Source organism: Lonchura striata, chromosome 1A (assembly GCF_050655825.1).
Source record: "Lonchura striata isolate lonStrDom1 chromosome 1A, ASM5065582v1, whole genome shotgun sequence".
In the NCBI taxonomy this organism is placed as follows: domain Eukaryota; kingdom Metazoa; phylum Chordata; class Aves; order Passeriformes; family Estrildidae; genus Lonchura; species Lonchura striata.
The window spans coordinates 48169168-48194623 of NC_140741.1; the positions used below are offsets into that span (position 1 = coordinate 48169168).

At 35.4% G+C, this 25456-nt stretch overlaps 1 protein-coding gene across 3 annotated transcripts in view; it reads left to right on the forward strand.

Annotated features, from left to right (window-relative positions):
* Positions 1 to 25456, forward strand: part of CNOT2 (CCR4-NOT transcription complex subunit 2) — an 82604-nt gene that overhangs the window by 55931 nt on the left and 1217 nt on the right. For all 3 annotated transcript variants that reach the window (XM_085569828.1, XM_021528960.3, XM_085569827.1), the window contains exons 3-14: positions 5141 to 5207; positions 8554 to 8701; positions 9305 to 9487; positions 11836 to 11915; positions 13065 to 13190; positions 15698 to 15822; positions 17305 to 17425; positions 17537 to 17693; positions 19475 to 19536; positions 19633 to 19682; positions 20487 to 20587; positions 21170 to 21314. In XM_085569828.1, the coding sequence (XP_085425954.1) occupies positions 5141 to 5207; positions 8554 to 8701; positions 9305 to 9487; positions 11836 to 11915; positions 13065 to 13190; positions 15698 to 15822; positions 17305 to 17425; positions 17537 to 17693; positions 19475 to 19536; positions 19633 to 19682; positions 20487 to 20587; positions 21170 to 21314 (1365 nt within the window). The remainder of the gene's footprint in view (positions 1 to 5140; positions 5208 to 8553; positions 8702 to 9304; positions 9488 to 11835; positions 11916 to 13064; positions 13191 to 15697; positions 15823 to 17304; positions 17426 to 17536; positions 17694 to 19474; positions 19537 to 19632; positions 19683 to 20486; positions 20588 to 21169; positions 21315 to 25456) is intronic.

Genomic DNA, 25456 nt, shown 5'->3' on the forward strand with positions numbered 1-25456 from the left:
AATTGAATGCCTATGGTAGGTGTTTATACTTTCCTGTGCCTTATCATTGCTTCATCTAGAAGCTTTATTTTCACTTCACCGTGTATAATAATTTTCATATGTCAGCTCTAGCTTTTGAAGTGGTGCCTTTAACTAGATTAATTCCATGCATAAAATCATGTGCATTTTCTAGAAGGGGAAGGTTATGGTTTCTTGCCCAATAACTCAATTCATTGAACATGCTGTTGTATAATATTGATGGTTTATGAGCTCAGTGGTGGGCGTTTTGTTTGGTTTGTTGTTGTTGTTTTTTTTTTTAATGTAGCTGGTTATTTAGTTGGTATAAAATATTTGCTTTGTTGTCCTAGTTCTTAATTGCTCTGGCATTTTTTATAGCATCTTTCAATGAGCTTTCAGTAGTCATTTGGCTCATTGATAAACTGTACTATCAAACAATTTCTCTGCACAGGGAGAATTTGTTTTTACTTGGGTAGCCATGTTAACCTCACGTTAATAATGTCATTGTCATTCAAAGGCAAAATCTTGTCTCTAAGGTCTTGAGATATTGCTGCTCTCAGCAGTATGGTCCTACCTCCTTGTATTCTCCAAGTGCTGCTGGAGGCAGAAGATCACAACAAATGAGAAATTATGAAATAGGAAAGACTGAATAAAATTTCATTTATTTTACATATTCTACATATGTTTATATTTCACAAATTATTTACATCAGTAGTAATTTTCACTGGCAGATAATACCCTATATTTATATATGTATACAAGTTTTTATTGATTTTTGATACTGAAATTTGGAAATACTTTATTGTAACATGGAACTGTTGTGAGTGCTGTATTACAAGGTGGTGTAAAGGGGAAGACTAATAACACTACTAAAAAACTGCCTGAATTCTAGTATTTTTATCTGTTATTTGTTGACTTGTTTTAGTACTGTTTTTTACATCAGTATAACACCACTTCTTTTGAGGCTGTGGGTCAGATGTTGTTACTAAATAGTGCAGCACAGATGGCAGATACCAGAAATAAAGTATTGTAAATACAAAATTATGCTGATGTTTGCATCTGTGAGAAACCCATCATTTATCAGGCCAGATACTTCTCACGAACTTGCTTATTCTAACACATTTTGCTTCTAGCAGTTGACTTTATAGTGCTAAATCAATATATTTTAGCTACAGCTTGTCTCATGTTTAAGAAAGTAGTTTTCTGCTATAACTACATAATGTAGCAGCCGTCACAGAATTGCTTTACTGAGTTTTCTTGGTGCCACCCTGCTGCCGTGGCAGCAGTGGTGGTAGGCAGCTGTCCCCACGCTGAGCTGGAGCTTTGCTGGGAGGAGGTGAGATGCTGCAGTGCACAGGGAGGCAGGAGCCTGTTCAGCCATCGCTGCTGCTGGACTTCCTCCCACCACCCCTCTGCTCGCAGTAAGACTGCAGCATATCTTCTGCACTCTCCCGAGGGGGTTGTAAGGTGCAGGGCTTTCTTCACAGTTCTGACAAATGTAAACATTTCTTGGTGCTGGTTTTATTTTTTTTTGGATTTGTTGACACTGTCAAACTGCAGTAAACTGATCAAGAGTAATAAAAGCAGGTTTGTTTATTTTTTTAATCTCTCAGCACTAGGGATTAGAAATTATCTGATATCCCATTGCAGCTTGTTGATTCTTTGTGTGAACCAGTCCAGCAAAATGGGGTCATCTGCTTGGATCATCACTTGGTTTGAGTTAAGATGCATAATCTTCTATGATCAAAATTGCACTGTCTCTGTTTGAGACTTCGGAGTAAAATTATGTCCATGTCTTGAGTGTCATGAACTCAAGTCTCTCAGCCTGCCAGTACTGAGTGTTGGTCTTTCCTGTATCCTGGCAAAATAAAGTGCAGCCTCCATGTTACACAAGGTCGTTTATGCTCAGTAGGACCCCTGTTCCCATGGGATAAGTTGTAGGCCTCCTCTGTCTCTTAAAAACAACATAGGGAAAGCTAGTTGGAAAAAAAAAAATCTACCTAGTTCAGTATTACAACTTTGGAATAGAAGCAGAAGTCCCATGCTGAGTTTAGTGGCTGTTAACCACTACCAAATAGATTTAGGTTGTGACAACTATAATTCTGAATTGCTTTTCCCTAAGATTCTTACATAATTGGGTAAAGTTTAATAAGTATTAGCAACTGGAAAAGGCTTTAGTCACCTTAAGGCTTAGTGTGCTTTGGTTTTCATTAAGGTTATGACTTTTGGCTGTTGCAGTCAAAAAGAAATTCAAGTGACTTCCAGTCAGAGTTGCAAGTATGCTCTTGGAGAGTTGTTTTATTTTCTGTATTGTGTAGCAAGTAGCCCAGTCAGATGTAATAATGATTGCAAAATGCCAGAAGAAATTGTTTTAGTACTACTAATACCATTAATCTTGAATCTTCATTATCTTTGCTGGACCAAGCTTGAGTAGACTGTCATAGTGACTCAGAGACTTTGAATGAAAGTCAAAGTTCCAGTAATAGAGGTTAAGGTTTTGCTGAATTTGTTGCTGATCTGAATTGTATGGAAATAAAAAACCAAGACAATTTTAAACTGTATTACTTAGATATGACAGAAAAATATGTTTAACAAAGTAGAGATTAAATAAATTAGGTATCCATACAGAATATTCCTGGTCCATAAAGTTTGAGAAATGCTGCATTTAATTTGCCTGGAACAGATCCACTGGATTTTTTATTGATTTTTTTTTTTTTCTTGAGGCTTTTTAACTTGGATGTTTTAAGTATGTTATGACATTAAATTATCAGAGTTACTGAATTCAACACTTGGCCTTTATTATGATTTTCTATAAAGGTTTCTCTACAAGTCATTTTGCATTAACTTTTTATGTAAAAGTAAGTGGCACAATAGATGTAACCTACTTTGCAATGTTTCAAAAGAAAATCTTTCTAATAAGCAGTGTTCAATAAATATTATTTGCTACTGCTTTTAATTGAATTTTAAAAATCAAGTAGTACTCATTGTACAATAGGTAGGATTCTTTTTTCTCTCTTTAAAGTAAATTATTGCCTCTTAGAGGTTTTCTAGTTATTGGGGTTTTTTACTCCAAATTAACATTATAAATAGAAGACTTTATGCTGAGGTCTGTACCATTTTCTGCTTATTACATCACATGCCACCACAGCAATTTTTTAATTCCCTGAGCAGATGTGCTTATGGGATATTCCTTTTTGACTTAACTGTTTTGCTTATCTGTCCCAAAGCTGGTAGTACTTTTTGAGTGATGTTTCTAGCGCATTGTCTGTTGTACTGGCTTTTATTTTTGACCTTGCGTGCCTTTATCATTGTCTCAGAAGGTGTCTTATGACTTTCTGCCTCTCATTTTTTCCCACAGAATTACAATTTTCCACACCTTGCAACATGTTCTAGGCTGTCAACTTGTTCTAGGTGTTCCTTGCAACTTGTCAAACTTGAATGTTGTTTTTTTTAACCTCATCATTTTACTTTCTTTCCTTTCTTAAAAACTACTGTCAGCTTGTTTTATCAGTGTTTAATGAACATCAGTTTGCTAGCTTGGGGTGGGGGGAAGTGTGCTTTTGAAATCTTGCCTCCCAAGTGTCTCTGCTTCAGCATGATCTGGTTTGTGTTGCAGAGCAATATTATTGTGAGTGAATTTTAATCCTCCCGAATGAAGAGTGGTTGGAAGATATGCTGCAGCACTGAATCAGACATGTGCCACTCACTAATGGACATCTAGTCTATGGCATCAAGTGTTTTAGTTTAGGAAAGCATACAGCAGCTGGTAGGCCCCCAGAGCCAACTTATCTTTTCACAAATGTATTTCCCTCTGGCTGCATCACTTGCTGATGCAGATATGGCCTGTGAACCTGGTTGTATGAATGCTGAGCTGAATCCACTGGGTGTTACTTAAAGTGGGTTTCTGTTCACAGTAAGTTCTTCACTAAGAAAGAAGATCTGTCTTCTTTCTCATTTCTACCATCTGGATTTGGCCCCAGTATAGACAATTAGCACATTCAGCTTATAAGGTTTGTTTGAATTTTACATCTGCCTAGATGATATCAACTAAGCCATTTTTAATTTACCACAGTAAAGTTATTTTGATTTGAATTCTTTACTCTCAAGCTGAAACCCCAGAAAGCCTTATGTCTAAGAATTCAGACATTTCTTTCCTTGAAACCATCCTAAAATTTAGTCTAAGTCTAGATTAATTCACTAAACAAGCAGCTATTTGCCCATGTGTTACTAAGTAGAAGTAACATGTTCTGTTGTGGATGGACGGATTAGGTCAGATAAAAACTCTTCTTGCTCCAGGGGGACAATCAGCTATATCCTAGTGTTGGTGATGATCAACAAAAACAGAGATGGATGTTCCAATATTTAACTTCCCTTAAGATTACAAAGGGTTTTTTTCCAAGTGTTTATGTTCTATGTCCCGTTTCTCAAAGTTATTAATGCTTTATATTTCTTCAGAAGCATGGAGAACTATTTATTCTTTTCCTCTTAAAACAGTGGCTGGAAATCTGATAGCAAGTGCCTACATTAGTTGCCTTCTTTCTTGGTAATACATGACTTCTCTAAAGTGGTCATGGTAGAGCAGGAAATATTGCTTCTGACATTTGTAGGTCCTATTATATCTGTGTACAAGCATGAAGCCAGCTCTTACGGCAATATATTATAATTTTAACATTAGAATCTTACCTGAAGTTCGTGTTGGTATATACCTGTTGCTACCTATCTAATCATATTGTAAATGATAGTATGAAACTCTCTTCTGATGAACAGGAAAGGATCTGGTTGTGTGAGACATGTTTTGCAAAGGAAAAGGACCTCTGATTTAAGTAAATAAGTGTTTTTTTTCTTCTGTAATGATGGGTCTTCTGGCTGCAAGGGTAGAAAACCTGAAAGCTTTAAATCTTCTGTGCTCTTTGTTGCAAGTAAAATCTGTGTTTATATAGATAGTCATGCATTTTTATTGATGTGTAATATACTGCTACACGTGTTAATGTACAGATATTTTGGGGAGTTTCTAAAATTTTTCATGACTTTGAATGAGTTTTCAATTGTTTTGGTTTTCTTGGCATAACACGGTGTTGACAACTTCCAGAGCAAGATAGCACAATAGCTTTGTCTTTAATAACCTCTTATTCTTACGTTTTAGATGCTGGCATCACCATCAACATCAGGTCAGCTGTCTCAGTTTGGGGCAAGTTTATACGGGCAACAAAGTAAGAATTCTTTTTATTAATAATATGTTTATTTTATGCTAAATAGATTACCGTTTGATAATCTGGAACATGCAGATGGCTTTGTTTTCTGGTGACTATGTCTCCTTATGTACAGTTATTTTAAGATACATTTTTGCTTTGCTTAGTATGCATTTTTGCACTGTTTAGTGTGCAAAATGTCATATTGTCACTTTATAACTGCTAAATATTCAAACACAATCATACTGTAAAAAATTTTTCTATGATTTAACAGACTCTCTGAAGGAAATCATAAAGAAGGCTGAGCCAAAATGAGCCTATTTCAGAAAACTATGTAAGGAATAGAAGGAAATTATACCTTAAATATAACTGGTACTTCCATGCTCTGTGTGAGCACAGTACATCTTGTGTACCTGTTTGGCAACTTGCATTTGACAAAGAGCTGTGCCATTAAGATTATTGCTTTCTGCATCACTGTATTTTTTCTTTCCCTGGCGATGTCATGTGTCTGCCACTCATGGACACTGTTGCAATAGAAGAGCTATAGAGCGACAGTCACGGGGTAATGCTGACTTAAGAACCACCTCACTTAGGGCCAGCATTGAGAATTGAGCCTTGTGGTAACTGAGAGTTGCACTCAGGCAGTGACTCAGAATATCTGAGATACACTTTCACAAGTAAAACTGCTTATGAATGTCATCTCTCCTGTGTCACTGTATGCTTTTAAATGTTTCTGCTGTCTTACTGAGTGCATCTAACTCAGATTCCAAGAAAAAGTGTACCCTTCAGAGTACTTTTAGAGAGACTGGACTTTATCTAGACAAACGCAAAGCTTTGCTTGCTAGATGCATGGCCTTCCCAACTTCTTTTGGCTTTCTTCAAATGGTTTGAAAAATACAGTGGTGTTTAGGTGTGGCTTTTTTTCTTTGTTTGTTTTTTGTTGGCATTGGTTTTTTACAAGTTTTTTTTTTCCTATCTCAATGGTTGTTGAACATTGACTCTGTAATATAAACTGCTATTTTATTATGCTACTTGAGATTTATATGAGCAGTTTCTAGCCAGTCTGAGAGTTGTGTTTGGTTATTTTAGGTGCTGATTCTGGCACTGTTGAACCTTTCAGACTTTACTGTATATAGATACCAAAGTCGTTTATTCATTTTGTTTATCACAGTTATTTGTTGTTTATTTTTTAAGGTGTTGTTTTTATCAGCTTGTTTTTTCATTCAGTTGGTTGCTGTGCCCAGGATGTAATCTCTGTAACATGTAGACATACATACCTACAACCTTGAAAGTAAATATCAGATGTCAGTTTCTATGAGATCTTGAGAAAAAGGGGCAAGAAACTTTTTTGTTGAAGTCATAGTTATGATTAAAATACTCTTTGGGAAAAACAAAACTGATAGTGCCTATGCACTTTTAATGATTGGTCAGTCATTAAGCAAGATGTCATATTACAGCATTAATGTAACCTAAATTTGACAAGTAGAAAGGAAATTGGCCATTTCATTAGTCTGCCTTCAACATAACCCATATAGGTCTCATCTCAGTGAGAAAACTGGGAAAAGAAAGTGTAAGAAAAAAGGGTTTTGGGTTTTTTTTTCTTCTTACAGTGAGTATTTCAACTGCCCTTCCTTGCCAGCAATATGGTTCTACTTCCCTATAACAGCCCTCATCAGTAAAAAAAAAATCTACTTTAATGAAAGCCAATGAGAAGAAATAACCATTAGTCTAAAAGTGGCTTTGCTAAAACAAGTGCTTGCACAAAATTAGGTTGAATATCCTAATTGTGTTTTTTGGTGTGCTGTATCTAGTTTGGAAGTGTATGTATTTTTTCTTTACAGTTTTATTTTTAAAATCCCATGTAATTGTTAATCAACATGAAATATTATTTATAATACATATTTATGCTCATTGAAATTATTCTGATGCAGCAAATTGCCAAAATATTTACAGTGAACACTTCAATGTAATCAACTTTTAATGAAATGTTAGGATGCTTGTTATAGCAAATCACACTACCACTTAATCTGAATGTATAGAGATAAATCTGAGTGTTACACACTTGAATTTTACTGCAAACTCCCTGGATTTGCAAATTGTAGGGTAGGACACAGACTACAGCTCTTATAGTGTAAAAGCTCAGTGACTGGGAGATTTCTTCAGACCTTGTCTGTGATAATAATTTGAGCATATGCTGTGTCTGTTCTTTGCATTCTTAATATTTAACCACGTTATACATTGGCATATTCAGCTCTTCTGCTGAGGTGTTCTACCATGGGAGAGTGCTGATCCATCAGAATTTTCTTTTGTTTGGTCTGCAAGATAACATTTTGAGTTCTGTCAGTCTGCCCCAGCAGCATTTATGCCAAAGCAATAGGAACTGTCACAGCCGTCATTTTTTATATGCAGAGTTTGTTATTATTGCCATGTTGCACTAAATGACTTTTTCTTGTCTTTGAACATAATTCTGAAACTTCTTAAACACAGAAAAGTGATGTGAGAATGATGAAAAACTTAATAAAGTTTTTTGACATTTTGAAAGAGGACAGTAACTGATTTCCAGCTGTTCTCAGTTGAAGTAATTTAATTTTTTTACCTCACTGAAAAGCTTGGTTTATTCCGTCACACACAATTGTTTGTGTAGAAAATACTTCTGATCACATGGTTATAACCATTCTCTGTTTCTAAATGCTAATAGAACGCTGTTAAAATTCTGCTTGCTTTCTTTTCTGATAAGGTCAAACTTACCACAGACATTGGAGTACTGTTGCCATAAAGAAGCAACTTGAACTGTAAAGAGAGAATTGGCCTAAAATGTTGCTTTTGTTGTCCTAGAAACAGTGTTATTATTAATTAAAGATCCATCACTTTCTTTTTTTATCAGAGATTTGCTTAATTTTTAGCAAGATAAATCAGTGTTCTAAATACTGGTCAAATACCTACTTATTTATTCAAAAGTATTATTTCTTGAGTGCATATTCAAAAGCATATTTCTTGAGTGCAGTTATTGATTTTCCTAAAATGCTGCTTTCTTTTGAGATAACTGTAGATTTTCATGTCCTTATTGAAAATCTCAAAATTCAATCCTTCATGTATACTATGTATGTCAAAGGAAACAAAATTTTCTAAGTGACTTCAGAGAAATTTCTTAAAGAGCTTTTCCAAAGTTAAACAGATATGAGGATAAATTTGATAGTTGAGTTTCTTCTATCCAAACAAGGACTTAATTTTTACACTGCACTTTCCTTCAGTCTTTACACTTTTTTTTGTACATTGTCAGCATAAATTGTTTCCATCTCTACCTGATGGAGAAGACCTTGTTGCTGATTGCTCTGTATCTCCACCCCTCTGAATCTTTTTTCAATAGGTGCACTAGGCCTTCCAATGAGGGGAATGAGCAACAATACCCCTCAGTTAAATCGCAGCTTATCACAAGGCACTCAGTTACCGAGCCACGTAACGCCAACAACAGGGGTACCAACAATGTCACTTCACACGCCTCCATCTCCGAGCAGGTATTTATCAATAGCCGATATTTCTGCCATTGTGTCTTTCTGCAGAGCTCTTGTTAAGTGTTCTGCATATTTTGCCTCATACTTTACAGTCTGATAAATTAAAAAAAAAAAAAAGTAGGTTTATGGATCACTTCCTATGTTAGGGAAATAATACCATTAAAAAGTAAGGGTTTACTGTAACACAGTATTTTATTTTTGTATGTAAAGAACAAATTGCTGGCATGTTCTGCTTCAGAATGTAAGAGGTGGTTATTTGATGTAATAGTTAAAATTTTGCTATGATGTCATACACTGCATGAGAATATAAAGGTAGTAGATCTGAAGTGCTCTTTAGAAAAGAGCTGTAACACCTTTTCATATGTATAATACTTAAGTATTTTTCTAAACCTGATGAAGGACTTGATTAGCATGTAATGGGTCATTTGGTAGTTCTGAAGAAATCCAGAACTGCGTTAATTATAGAGAATAATCCAAACTCAGTGTTTGGTCGCTAAGCACAAATTAAGGTGCAACAGCTTGGAGTCCATCCTGCGTTAGTAATCTAAATGAGTAGCCAAATACTGTTGTACAGATTCATCTGTGTGGATGGTTTTTCTTTTTCAGGGGGATATTGCCTATGAATCCTAGGAATATGATGAACCACTCCCAGGTTGGTCAGGGCATTGGAATTCCCAGCAGGACAAACAGCATGAGCAGTTCAGGGTTAGGCAGCCCTAACAGAAGCTCTCCAAGCATAATATGTATGCCAAAGCAGCAACCCTCTCGACAACCTTTTACTGTGAACAGGTAAGGCGCTTTAATTGGACCATCCCTGTACAGCCATATACATGCTGCTCTGGAAATGTAATTTTTATCCATTAGAATAAATCTTGAAACCTGTGTCATCTACTCATGTCTGGCAATAAACTTTGAAGCTCATTGTAATATTCTTGTAAGGTCTTTGACACCTTTAAGCTAAGTTCTCTTCATGACTGTTGAATTTCTGCTGCATCCGCTTTAAAGTATGTGATGTTTCTCATGTATTTCCAAGTTTATTTTTGAAACATACCTTGAATTTTCAGCATATGCATCTGTTTTAAAATTGTTCATCTAGGACTTTGGGAAGAAGTAAGGCAAAATTTAAAAACATGCTAGTTATTCTGCAAGGGAAGTAAACTGATTCAGACACAGTAAGGATCTGATATTTAACTACTTTAAATTCTGGAATGATGCAGAAAATAGTGGCTTGCCATTTGTTTAAGGACTTAGTGCTCATTTGGTTGCCAAAAGTTTCTCAATAGCTTCTTCTCTTTCTAACTCTGAGCAGGATACTAACATCACAAATCATTAGGCTTTAAGTGTGTTAAGTGCTGTGTTCATGCTTCATTCATAATGATAAAATTGTAGTAAACACTGTCTTAGTTCTAATTATTTAATGTGTGTAGTCACAGCTTAATATGGCTGTCTGCTTTTGATACGTGGTTCCATTACCTCCTGATCTCTGCTCCCAGTTAAGTCCTTTTCCTTCCTTCAGACCCTTCCTTAGAGGAGTGACAATTAGACAGATCATAAACAAGCTCGTAGTGGCCAGGTGCCACCTTTAACCCCATCTAGTATTTTACCTAATAGCTAAAGGAAAGTGAAGACGAGCGTTACAATTATCTGATTAGTTTTGTCGCTTCACATTGATATAGGCATACAGATACTGTTCTCAAGCACAGCAAATAATGATCCCTTAATAGCTGTTTGTGGTCTTGGAGTGTGAAAAGACTTTGTATCTTGCTTCTGATTACACAGAATTTTCCTTTTCTATCCTGTCTAGTGGCAAGCAGAGCTGATAATTTTAAAAAATACTATATTTTAAAGTATTTTTGAAATTTGAGATCACAACCAGATGAAATAGTAATGTACTTAACTGTGTAGAGGACAACGATACTGAATATTGATACATGTATACAAAGTACTTGTTTAAGTAGGTAATTAATTACTTAGCTGTAGGGTAGATAATTAAATACCTGTGTGTAGGAACTTTTGAATTAAAATGCTCATCTTTTATTATTTGCATTTCTTACTTTCAATAAGCTACAAATTTTACAAATTCAGAAGGAGATATCTCCGAAACAATGACTGGCTCTTATTCCACAGTTTATTAACCTGTGGAAGTATAGTAGTAGTACGTATCCAATGGCTAATTAAGGTGTTTAACAAAATTTGGAAATTACTCTTGGGGAAAAGAACTTACGGCATTTGCTTGTCAGGTTCATCAATTATGGAACTTTCAAGAAGTGTTTTCTGAATAGTTTAGGTTAGGTTTTTGAACATGAAGCATTTCAAGGTATTTCAAATTTAGAGTTAAATGCTTCAGCTTTGTAACTGTAGAAATTTTGCATAGGTAAAATTTCCACTAGGGAACCCTTTTCATATTTTTATTTATGGAAACTTCCAAAATACCAGCTTCTATTCTGTTGCAGGGAGAAGTGGATGTTGTGATTTCTCACAGCTCAAACATTCAGAATTTCAGTCACCTGAGGGCCTACCTTTGGGCTTCTCAACATCTGATTCCCACAGGATGAAAGTGATTATTTGTGAAGCTGTGCAACCACAGTAGTTCTCTATGATACTTAGATGTTTTCAAGCCTTTTTTGCTTGACTATATGAAATTTTAGCTCGTGTCCTTGTATGACAGAGACCATCCCTCTGCTCACAGTAATGCCGTGTGTACATGGTCATGATTGCATACCATAACTGTTCAGCTTATAAAGACAAACATGGTCATTTTCTTGATCCAGCTTCCCACCTGCCAATGAATGGATTGCAGCCTGATTTTTAATTACTGCATTTAATGTTGCTTCATTTTTGTATATTATATTATTGAGTAATGATCATGTTAGTCATAAATTGTTTGTTGAGAGATGTCTTAATACACAATGGCTATTAAAAAACTAAGCTATTTTGAAGTCATTCCAGTTGACCTGATTGAGCAGTGCCTGATGCTGGTGCTCAATGTTTTCAGAAAATAATTAAAAAACAAGTTGAGGCTAATATGGGTTGCTTAGACTTGAAATAATTTCAATTTTTTTCTCCCTTTAATATCTTCCACTAGAAATACAAAGTATCTATATTCTTTTGTCTGACTTCCTGGATTTTTTTCACAGTATGTCTGGATTTGGGATGAACAGAAATCAGGCATTTGGAATGAATAACTCCTTATCAAGTAACATTTTTAATGGAACAGGTGAGTTTACTCTCTTTAATGTTGAGCTTAAACTACAGTAGATTTTTTTTTTAATAAGTCTAATTAATAATCCTTTGTTCTGTTGCAGTGCAACTTTCTAACAATTTTCAGATGTTCCGTAGAAATGCTGCTCCAAAAGCAGTGCTAGGTAACTGGTACTACTTTATAGCAATGGATTGTAATACTTTTGAATACAAAGTGCAAGTAGTTCTGTAATATATTTGCTGTACGTCACTTGCCTATAGATTATACGTAATCAGTTAGGAATGCAAAACATCTCTTGAACTTGAAAAGGGTATTGGAGAAGATTTATCCATATTCTAGGAAAACATTAGGTATGTAAAAGTAGTGGGGAAGCATTTTTTTTTATATCAAACTCCTTTTGAACAGCTGGTTTATCATCTGATCCTTTCAGTCAGTTGTTTAAGTTATGATTTTTCTCTGGGAATTACTTCTTCACCTGAACTTAATGAACTAGAGAGGGGAAACTATCTTCGTCCATAAATGCTTTGGGTTCATATGTGCTTTTGTTTCTCTATGTGGCTGTGTATATGAAGCAACCTGAGGTGCTGGTGATGTCACAAGAGTTGAATGGTTTGGGAATTCCCTAGGACATTGTGACATTTTTATAGAACTCCAGCTCTGGCCTCACCTATGTAGCATTTCTGGCTGCAAATCAAAAAGTGTTCCCATGTAACTTGCACTGCATTGGCTTTTCAGCTGCTTCAGCTTTATCTTGCCTTATCTAAGGACAGTAGAACTCTTTGATGCTGCTGCTGCTAATATGGGTTATTCTCTCAAATTTCTTCTTGATAATTCTTCAAATTTAAAACAAATTTAAATACCTTTTCTGAACTGAAGTTTTGGTAATTTGTCTGTATTTTATATGTACAGACTAATTCAAGAGGAGTAGAGGAGGAGTCAGTACCATTACTAAATGGTATTGACTGTTGTTTGAAGGCAAACTTCAAACATACTGATGCTCTTCAGGGTATTTTTGTAACAAAAAGTCTGTAGTTATATGCAATAATTAGAGAATGAGAAAAAAGATCAACTTGAAAGAAAATATGTCCTACATTTATCTTGCTCACAATGAAGTCTTTGAAAAAAAATACATAACAGAGTTAAAAATATCTGTTTTTATTATAGATGGAAGTGAAAATGTGACAGGACTGGACCTCTCAGATTTTCCAGCACTAGCAGACAGAAACAGAAGGGAAGGAAGTGGCAATCCAACTCCATTAATAAACCCTTTAGCTGGAAGGGCACCCTATGGTAAGACCATACTTTTGAAAGCTCTTTGAATGAAATGAAATTTGCTTGATTCACCTGTTGCTGTTCATTAGACAATAGAGAGTATTTTCAAAAATGCCATAGGTGAGATGATAAGACTCATTTTTTAAAATGAATAATTGATCCTGTGATTGGAGAGTCCCTTTCATAGGTATTAGAATGTGTTTCTTTTAGTTTTACTGTCAGTAGGGATTGTTGGGGAATTTGGTTTGTATGGTATGATTGCTCTGAGGCTGCTCACTCTAGAAATTTCTTAGTTAATAGGTTTTATTCAAATTACATATATACAAGAGCTGTTGATGTCCGAGTAGCAAACTGCAGGAATAGTGTATTATTAGTAGAGGTGTTACTGTGTAAAAGGTCCTGAGCTGTAAACATACTGTAAACTTTTCCTGTTTATTTGATAGTATTTGCTGTTGTACTGTTCGGTGTGACCCTTATGATGAACATCTGATTTCAAAAAATAACCTGTAAGCATCAATTATTATCACTCAGATTCCAAGTATGTGTCATATAATTCTTGCTATACAGGTTAAAAAATAATAAAAGGAAAAACCTTTAGGTGGATACAAATCTTACTATTTGGGTCTTGAAAAAATTCAGGTAAGCTTAGCGTGAGGCACAAAACTTTCTTTTTGTTACTGCTTTAGTATTTTGTTACGCATGTTGCATCGGCTCTTGTGAAAAGTTGCTTTTATAACCATAAGTTAAACTTTTGTGACACTTGTCAAATTTTGAACCAGAAATAACCTAGTGTTTTCTAACTATAAAACACTAGTGTTTTTCAGAGATAGCGCCAACTTTAATTGGACAAAAGAGATACCACATTATCAAGAAAAAGTAGCCTCGTGGATTTGGCATAACCAGGGCCCTCTGCATAAGATAGCTGATAAGAAAGAGTTAAACAAGTTAAACTGAATTTTTAAACACGAGGAAAAAAGTGACTTCCCCAGGTAAAGACACTCGGAACCAAGCATGAGTGGAGACTTAATACAGCTTGAGGCTTATGTAAGATTTTGTTCAACACAGAATGGCTTGGGTTGGAAGGAACCTTAAAGACAATCTAGTTCCAGCTCTGGAAAAAGAAGACAGTATGTGAAAAATTGGTAGAAGATAGGCGGGAGATCCACACAGATGTACTTCCAGCACGGAGCTTGAATTCAGTATTAAACAGTACTGCAACATAAAAATACCTGTAATTGTTCTTTTGCTTACACCATTTCCCCATTTGTTGCTAGCATAGCTGTTTGCATGACTGCATGATAAACCAGGAAATAAAGTTCTCTAAAGAGCTACTCTGAGCATCTGCTTAGTGCAGCAAATGTGTATGGAGGTAGAAACAGTCAAAAAATGAAAATGTGAAAAACTGTGGATGTTACCTTTCAGCACAAAATGCAGAGAACACTTGGTTGTGGACAAGAAAAGGACAAGTTCAAAACAGAGCAGAGATCTATCTACTTTCCTCGTACTTAATTAATTATTCAGGAAATTGTACTTCAGATAACTTTTAGATGGAATAAGAATATCCATTAAAGTGAATTCATTATCAATTTTATTCATCCAGTGGAAGAAATTACTTCATCGTAACTCTGGATGAATAGCAGAAACAAGATTAATTCAATGTTGGTTTTTTCCTTAAATAAAGGAACTTTGATCTCTAATTCCAGATCACTGAAAAAAGTCATGTATTGTCATCTAGTGAACCATTTTAGTCCTATCCATCTATTAAGAATCTTCAACGTAGACTTCCTTCTGTCTTCTGTTCTTCTAGTGCAGTGTTCTTTGCAACCAAATCAATGTATTATGTCTCAGCAAAGTCTAATCACCCTTGGGTGCGTGTGTGGTGGCTTGTTTGGTTTGGTTTGAACTGGCATTAAAAAAAAGTTCCTGTTAAGTTGTCAGAATCCATGTTCCAGTGTGACTGGGCTGCTTTTTTTAAAGTTAGGATCAGAGCACTGAGAGTTGCAGGCTAAATGTTTTCAGTTTTAGTACTGAAAGTAGAAGTCACTTTTATGTCATGGGCAAGTATTTAATTGTTAACATACTCTGCTGCAAGTTAGCTGGTTGTCCATTGAGAATATTTGCTTCTGAAGAGATTATGCAAAAAAATTCTTCATGCACTTAGGAGATGGAGAAAAAAAGTATTATACGTGTAAAAGCAGTACATCTTTCATCAGTGGATTTACCTAAATACAGCTTTAACAATGCCTGTAAAGATTATTTGGTTATTTAGATGTGTGAAACAGGTGCAGTGGATGTTTCTATGAATTTAACCCGGAGTGTTTCTCAGCTCACACTTAAATAAGAGGCTTTAGTCTAATATGTGTGGATGTTTTGAATGAATATGCTTTATTTTGCTTTACCTGTTTCTTAAGTCATCGCTATGCAGCTTGTGCGTAATGAAAATGGACAGTAAGCAAGATCAACAGAAGAAAATTTTTTTACTTAGCAGTCATTTAATGTTATTCTTGCTTTCATTTTGATGATAGTTGGAATGGTAACAAAACCAGCAAGTGAGCAGTCCCAGGACTTTTCAATACACAATGAAGATTTTCCAGCATTACCAGGCTCCAGCTACAAAGATCCAACATCTAGTAATGATGACAATAAATCTGTAAGCAAACCTTAAATCTTCTCTTATTTTCAGTGTTCATACTTCTTTTGATGATTATATTTTAAAATGGTCAGTGATTATATTTATAATAAGATATTTTCAATTCCACCCCTCTAAATTAATGATTTTGTATAAGCAGCATTTAAAATGTAATTATATAAATGGAATTTCTCAGCAAGGTTTTTGGTTGAAACAGTCACCCTGCTTGGTCATGTCAAAACTTATTTTTGAGAACTGATAATATTTTTTAAGTTTACAATTTATAGTTTTTTTCCTATCAATTGTAGCTCATCTTTTTGCTACTGATGCAGTAGTAGTAATCGACACATTATAAGATTTTTCTTCAAAGTTGTCCAATCCTTTAAAAGTTAAGGGGTACAATATCTCCTTAAGGTGAAATGCTTAATTGTGATGTGGAATCAGAGAGCATTAATAGAGAGCATTGGTGACTATATTGTAGACTGCTGAGGTTGATTATATCTTAAGTATTGGCATAATTATTGTGCATTAGATATATAGCTTAGAGCATAAGATTATGGGCTTTTCTTCATTGTTTACTCTGAAAACTTTGTAATTAAAAAAATGCTATTTTATGCAAACAGGTGAATAAAATGTGGATGGCAGAGGACACTTTCCTGCACTATTTGACAAAATGTTCTAGTTTCAGATTTTTTTATTATTTCTAATTGCAAAAAATATGTTAATGACAGTGCCATAAATATTGGTGAGCAAGTAGTAGACATGACTACAAACTCATGTAAGAACTAAAAAATGAACTGTTCAAAAAGAGAGACATGAGGAAGTCTGTCCCCCAAGTGTTGTGGGTAGTTTTATCATGAGGAAAATGTTCTGATAGGATTAGTACTGTGTACAGTAAGGGGAGAGTAAATGTGATTAATTGTATAACTGTAGACTTGTTATGAAGATTATGAAAGAGTTAGAAGTTTTACATAGGGCAAATATATTTTCTCAGTATATAGATTTCTGGAGCATAGTCTGTTTTCCTGCCAGACATAGTCTGGCATAGTGTTTATATCAGACATAGTATTTACATGTCTTTCCTGATAGGTGCAAATTGTATGTTGCTTGCACCTGAAGTTGGCCTGAGTATTACCTGTTACTGTGTCACAGAGTGTTATTCAGGAGCAGGCCTTTGGGGAAAATCCATGATATGGTGATCCAAAGGAACCTCTAGTCACAGGCACTTGGGATAGCCCCTGTATATTCCAACTTGAGTGTAAAATAATTTATTCTTTTGACTGCAAACCTTTAGCCTATTAATACCTGTATGACAGGTATACTTTGGAAAATTATAAGTAACATATAAGGTTTGCCAGCAGAGCTCAGGGGCTTCAGCTTGATGCCATTTATGAAGTGACTTGATATACTGGCTTAGAGTGCTTGACTGAAAAGATATAGTCAATAAGTGTTTCCATATTGGTTTGTTTTCATCATACCAACTCTGCAAATTATCTTTACTAGAATTTGAGTACATCAGGCAAAACATCATCCAGCACAGATGGGCCCAAGTTTCCTGGAGATAAAAGTTCGACTACGCAAAACAACAACCAGCAGAAAAAAGGGATCCAGGTGTTACCTGATGGTATGTATAATTCCATTTTTTCTGCTTTGAAAGTTTTGACAGTCATTTAGATTACCTTGTTGCTTCCTCTGCTTCTTAAAAGAAGAAAATTAATTTGTTCTTCTTTCCCAGGCCGGGTTACCAACATTCCTCAAGGGATGGTGACGGACCAGTTTGGAATGATTGGCTTGTTAACATTCATCAGGGCAGCAGAGACAGATCCAGGAATGGTACATCTTGCATTAGGAAGTGATTTAACAACATTAGGTCTCAATCTCAACTCTCCTGAGTAAGTTTCTGGGATTTAATCCCATCTTCACTTTAGATTTTATTATGCTGTCTTTCAGAGTCTGTTCACTTAGTTCACTTGACTATTAAACCCACATGCTGGCTTGCCAAATAAAATTTGAAAATGTAATGACAATAAAAAAATTTTCGTAACAAGGAGAACGTTGCTTTTGGGCAAGCATTCAATAAATCTAGTGGCTTTGCTTATTCTTTTAACTTCTTTAGGACTTTCTTCAAGGAATTGACAGTATATTGTTTGTAAATGTAATGTATGCATTCCTTTTCTAATAATAATTTTCCTTGGGGATATTTATACTTAATTCTTGGCAGTTTGGGAATAAATTAGATTTATACAGTGTAATGATCAACAGAACACCTGCAGTGTTAGGCTGCATTGAAGATTAGTTTAAATGAAGGTAGTTAACTTCCAGTGGCTTGGTTCACCTAAATAAACTAGTATAGCCATCTATTTTTGCTGCAGAGGCAGTGGGGAGAAAAGTAGTCAGTGACTGCACAAACACTAGAAGAAGTGCTTTAGACAGGGGAGATGAATAGCCAGCCAACCCAGGGTGCCTTTCTTTTTACGATAATTACTGAAGGAACTTGGATCAGTTTAAACAAAACTGGTGTCTTTCAGGTGACTGCAGTTGTGAGAAAAAATTAATTTCTGATGTTCTGACTTTCAGCTGAAAATCTCACACCTTTTCATCACAGATTCATATAGTGTTAGCCTTATAGACAGAGTAGTATATATATTTTAAGGTTTGCCCATACTGTATTAAAAAAATGACAGCAAACTCACTCAGTTTCCATCTTTCATAAATTTATATCGAGCTGCATGTAATTCAGGAAAGCTTGATGAATGTGGATATTAAGCACAGGAAAAATGGCTCCTTATTACTCTGCTTTTCTTAGCAGCTGTGTTGTAAATAACTGTATTTTTAGTATTTAATTACCATATATAGTGTATTTAGGTTCTTGGATGGGGAGGATAGGAGTTAACATTTGATGCAGTCAGTTCCTATACTATAAAGCCGGTCTTACTTCATGCTGCAGAAAAGCTTTGCAAGCAGCCCATGCAGACCTCAGTGTCTGGACTGCCATCCTTCCTTATGTTAAATGTTCTTCCCTTGCTCTATGAATTTTTGTTTGAAAAACTAAAACTGTGTCACATATGAAAAGGCAAATGTTTCTGCCCTGTCTGGTAGTTTGGTTGGTAAAAATACCTGTGTGACATAAAAGCCTAGCACAATGAATGTTCTTTTGGAAAAAAAAAATTCAGAACTTTGTATACATTGCTAGTGGATTAAATTATCCCTTCTAACTCCTGTTTTGAAGAAGAGTAAGATCTTTACTGATCAGATTTAAAAAGCAACCTACCAATATAAATGTTTCCTCCCATTTTAAATCATAGACTAATAAATCAGAACCCACCAGGCTTGTGACAACTATTGCTAGTTAAATTGAAACCATGCATAATAACACTGGATACCTGAAAAAGGTTGGGACCTCTGGCATCTAACTTGAATGAAAGATAGATTTAAAAGGAAATCTTGACCCTATAGTTTCCCATGTCAATTTAAATGCAACCTTGTTCTGCATATAAAAAGAAAAGTAATAAATGTAACTGCTTTAGGAAAGTTTCCTTTTTACTTCTTACCCCAGCTAGGGATTTGGTTGTGTAATATAGTTCTTAGGTTAGTGAAATTGATTACAGAGGGGTTTTGTTGGTTGGTTGGTTTGGCGGTTAATTTTTATAAATTTATGTTTCTCTTTTCTCAGAAATCTTTATCCCAAATTTGCATCCCCATGGGCATCGTCACCTTGTCGACCTCAAGACATAGGTAAGAGAGAAATAACTATTAAATTCAATCTTACTATTTGCAAATTATATAAATTTACATGTCTTAATAGTTGCATCAATTCCGATTCTTTTTTAGACTTCCATGTTCCATCTGAATACTTAACTAACATTCACATTAGGGATAAGGTGAGTACGTGTATATGTGTGTGCATTTTTTGTTAATTTATTACCAGTAATTTTCTAAATTTTCTTTCAGACAGATGTTCAAAATAAGTCCATTTTGTGCATGTCTTCAATCTTTCTAGAAGCAGAGCTGAGTTAACAGGCTGATGGGACACATCAAACACCCATTGTGTATCTTATGAAAAAAGAATGGGTATAAAAAAGAACAGCTAAAAAAGCACAGCATGTTTTTAAGAGTTTGCCCTTCATATGAAGTTGAAGTTTTTTGTGATATAATTAAAATGGCAAATTAAATTGAGGTATTTCTTCTTGAGATAAGCTCAGAATTGTGTTCTCATTTATCTGTTGCATTCGATATCTACATGAAAAGGGATTTTTTGAGATATATTTTGTTTCAGCTATTTGAAGGGATCATTGAAAAATAGCATAAGAAATTTTAGTAGTGTTACTTAATAGGACGTGAAGGGAGCAAATACATGCAGAAGTTGTGGTTGTGGGTTTTTTGAAGTAAAATATGAAGATGGGAATACACAGATAACAAACAGGGAGAAAATTCTGTCTTGCTGGTTTGTTGCATGTGTATTTTTCTATTGTATCCTTTAACTTGGAAAGGTTAACTAAAAGTGAAGAAAAACTTATTGTTCTAATAATTATTACTCCTGTTGTATTAGAATATAATTTTCAACACTCTTAGAATAGAAGGATGGAAGTTCTGGATGTATCCTTGTATTATTTAAGTGGGGTAGTGTGTTTTAAAACATTTATCTATTGTGATTTTTCATCCTCATTTTCTTCAATCTTTTGCAGCTGGCTGCAATAAAACTTGGCCGATATGGAGAAGATCTCCTGTTTTATCTCTATTACATGAATGGAGGAGATGTATTACAGCTATTAGCAGCAGTAGAGCTGTACGTTCAAACCATTTTGTCAGTCTTATATGAGTTAATCTATTGCAATAATGAAATGGCAGATGTTAAAAAAAAAACCAAAACAAAACCCAGAACACCCAAACAAGTTAGACATTGAAAGAAAGAAGCTTAGTCAATCTTTAACTGTAAAGCTTTTTTTAAAATACCTCCTCCAACCTTGGTGTCATTTTGTACAGAGTTTTTTTTACATTGGTATAGTGGAAATCAGAAGCCCATTTCATGTATTTTGCATATGAAACACTGTGGAAAAAGTGGCAGGTGCCAGTCTTTATTGAATGTGTAACTTGCCTGTCATCGACCAGATAAGAACCAAGTAAATACTCATAAAAAGAGTTTGCTGTTAGAACCTGCCAGGCTTGAAATTTCTCATGTGTTTTAGTTTGAGGTGTAATAACTATACGGAAGAGGTATGAAATTACAGGTTTGACCATGTTGTAGAAATTTTGTTTAGGATTTGAATGCAATGTAGAGTTCTGATTGAAACCTTTAAAGTTAGTCTATGAAGTCAATTTCAGATAACTAACACAAAGAATTATTTTTTCTTTCTGTTACAAATTAAAGATTTAATCGGGATTGGAGATACCACAAAGAAGAACGAGTATGGATCACCAGGGCACCCGGCATGGAGCCAACAATGAAAACCAATACGTACGAGAGGGGAACATATTACTTCTTTGACTGTCTTAACTGGAGGAAAGTAGCTAAGGTACCTCTTTTCCCTTGTGTAGATACTTTAAGTCTGTCAGCCATGTATTTTTACAACAACAAGAGTAAAACACAAAAATCTCTTGTCTTTTTATTCTCCTGTTATTTAGGTTCGTTACCTTAATTTCTGATATGTGAGAGAAAAAAAGTTGTTTAAAACATTGGCTTGCTTGTGGAAAATAAGGAGCTGTCTCTCTTATTTCCAGTTTTCTTTGGGAGGTAGAAGGACAAAAGACTTCTTTTAGGAGTTTTGTTGAAATTGAAAGCTCTTCCCACAGCATAGAGTTGAAGAATGAAAAGCATTATTTGGAGTTTTAGAAGTTGTACTTGCAAACATTTTATTACTTTGCTTTAGAAAATTAAATAGGATGCTGCTACACCTCACTTAGGAATTTAAAATGGATGTGGGGTGGGTGCGGGGAATGCTTTTTTGGTTTTTGGGTACAATCTCACCTTAACCATACTTAGGAATTCCATGCTTTGTTATTTGCAAATCAGAGTTCTTCTAAGGAGGAGGCATATTTCTATGATGCTTGTTTTCTATACTGTAGACCAAGAGGCATTAAAAATCAGAAGGCTATAGTTTTTTCCTATCCCAACTGTCATAACCTATTGGTCCCATTCTGTCCATTAATACTGTCAATAATATTCTGTGTTGGACCATCTGTAGATACTGTATCACACTCTTCTTTTCTCTAAAAAACAACAGATCAAATCAGATTAACCTTGAAGCCTTGAACTCAGTAGATGTGTTCCAGCATATTGTAACTATATTCTGTGGTTCCACGTGCTTAGGTATTTCATAGAATAAGAAATCTTTTCACCACCAGCCCAATTTATGAATTGTTTGCTGAAAAGGCATTTCATTTGGAGATTATGGAACATTGCATGAAATAGTTACGTGTCTGTTGATATGATTTTAAACATCCATTTTAAAAAGAATAAAGTTCAGTGTCTTCCTCTGTCTATACAGCCATTTACCATTTAGATAAGTATTAACTAGATACATGATATTTTTATTTCCTCCCCCACTCCACCCAGTAATTTTGCATAGTTTGTGCAAACTCCCCTCAGGAATTAACATTCCACTTGCCCTGAAGGATACAGGAGGTTCTTTAGTCCAATTGCATATGTGACTCCTTGCCTCTGCTGACTTTTACTGCTGCAAGAAAACCCAAGAATCTGTAACTGACAGTTTTAGCGGTGAGCCCTGCTTTCATAGTTTTTCCTAAGTGCAAGGCAATTCCAAAACTTCTAAACAAAAGCACACTCCTCAAAAAGAAAACAGAAACAAAAGGAAACCTTTTGTTTTTACTTGAATTACTCATTTGCTGCATGGTATGCTTCCTTAAGTTCCCCAAGATTCTATTTAAAGCTATTTTATTATTGCATAATGTCATCAGAGAGGAAGTAATTACCTTTTGAAAGGATAGGTTTCTTTTTTGGAGTCAAATGTATGTTTTCCATTTATTTACAAGCAGTGAGCCTCACGTAGTTTCACGTATCAATGGAATTGTAGTTTTAGCTTGTATGGACACACAGCATTTCTTTTTACTTAGGAGCATTATATAAGGATAATAGTAACCACTTCAGGATCTCCTTTTACTTCCTGTGGTAAATGTATGCAGCTGCTATTTGATGCTTAGCATTACTTTTAAAGACAGTATTGTCTCTGAGACATTAATTTCTGTAGTGGACATTTCCTCTGAGGAAGACTAATACAGACCCACCCTAACAAGAACAGTTTCCAGAAATACTGGTCAATTAATTCTTTTTTAGGTACTGTCAGACAGAACTTCAGGTGTTCTTACATGCCACTGAATATTGAATTTGAACTTTACTGACACTGGGATGCAAATCAAGAAGGCTGTTTTAAGCCTGTTTATTTTAGCAGTCAATGATATTTTGAAGTATGAACTTACATACTTCTAGAGAAAATTTGATAGGGAAACATACTCCTTCTGAAAGAGGGACTTCCAATTTGTGGGACACAAAGGATTGCTCAGCCTCCTGAGCATTTATTCCAGGCACCTTGTTAGCAGCTCCCACTGCCAGTAGAGGCTCACAACAACCTCAAGTTTGGAAAACCCTTTTTTAGGATACTGATACTCTCTGGTTTCTGATACTTACTGTATCTTACCGGTTTGGTTAGCAATTTGCCATGGGTAATTTTGAAGGCATTTCAGAGCTTGTGGAAGCTCAGTTAACTGGTTGAAGCTGACCATAGATAGATAGTATCTGCAGGCCCTTCCTTGATTATTTAAAAGAAAGAAACTTTGACAGTCATGAAAGGCAGAGAAAGCTGGAGTAATACCTTTTAATAAAATGACTGCAGAATTACTGGAGATCGTGGAATCATAGAATGGTTTGGGTTGGAAGAAACATTAAAGACCATCTACTTAAACACCTGTACCATGGACAAGGACACCTTCCACTTGATCAGGTTGCTCAAAGACCCATCCAACCTGGTCTTAAACACTACCAGGGATGGGGTAGCCACAGCTTCTCTGGGTAGCCTATTCCAGTGCCTCACCACTCTCATAGTGAAGAATTTATTTCTAATATCTAATCTAAATGCTGCCCTTCTTCAGCTTAAAGCCACTCCCCCTTGTCCTATGCCCTTGCAAAAAGTCCCTCTCCATCCTTCCTGATGGCCCCCTGAGATCCACCCAACCTAATCCAGCCTTTGACACCAAAGTAGATGTATGGACTTGTACCCCTTGATCTCGCTTCTTACCCAGGGAGGGAGAGTTGCAGCATCTTTTCAGTCTCAGCATGTGTGTATCTGCTCAAAAAGAGAACTTACACCAACTGGCATGCAGTTTTTATTAGGAATGCCAGAAATGATTCACTTTTGTATATATGACCTAAAAAAGCCCAAACACCAACTAAATAAATAAATAAAGAACCCCCAAAAACCAACCAACCAAAACAAAAACAGCAACAAAAAATCTTTGGTTGGAATAGAGAGCCGGGAACTAGAAATAAAGCAGATGTGCAACATTTCAGTGCAGATGGCTGTAACCTCACACAGGTTTTTCTAGGGTTTTCCAGTTTTAGGAACAGTATTCTCAGGGGAGTGCATAATGCATCACATTTTCCACTACTTTTTTTCCTTACCATTCTGAATGTTCTTTCTGTGCTGAATGGACCTTGTTTTGCCATGAAAAAAGAGAGGTGTAAGAGTTGGATTTCCTAAATTTTATTTCTGTTCTTGCATTAATTTAGTACAGATTTATATGTACTGAAGTATTAGACTATTTAATCACTTTTGAGAGTGTTCTGAAATAATCATTACTCATGTGTTTTCATCTTTGTGTAAAAATAGTGGGCTAAGTTTTCTTTGCAGATGATGTTCTGCTGAGGTTCTCCACCAAGTTAGATAAAACAAGTTACTATTCATGCCCAAAGTTGTTGTTGTTGAATTACCAAGAACTACCCCTAAAAAACAGTTCTGAAACTTCTGCTTACCCTGTTTCTTGAATGAAGACTAAATGGGATGATACACAGTTAAACTTAGGAAAGGTCTGAAGAGTATAAGATTTCAGGTTTGGTGGGTCTGGGGCTTAAATATGAGCATGAAATGCGGAGAAATATGTCAATATTGGCTTAAATAAGTCTCAGTACTTTGTACATAGACATTTTCACAGAATCATTTACATTAGAAGATACCTATAAGATCAGATACAGCCTTTGGCTGATCACCGCCATGTCAAACAGACTAAGTCCAGTTGTTTCTGGAACACCTCCCTCATGTCTAACCTGAACCTCCCCTGGTGCGTCATGAAGCAATTTGACCTGGTAGTATGACATGAAAATGTTCCCAAACTTTAGTCCATCCAGTATAAGCCTCTGTACTCCTAGCATGTTTTAAGACAGCTTTTGTTTATAATTCAGCTCATGCTGTGATTGTTTGTGTTTTGTGTATGTGCATATATAAAATTGTTTGAGATTGTAACAGGGGTTCTGAGTCATGTAGCATTCAGAAGGAGAGCCTACATGTTGCAGGTGTAAAGGCTTTAGTATTGTTGTAATTTTTTCTTCTTAAAATATGGAATTCAAGATAGCAAAGTCATGTGGTTTTGCCTTAGGGTAATTTAGTACTTGACCTCCTCTGTATTTGTGCTTTTCAAGTATGGCTGG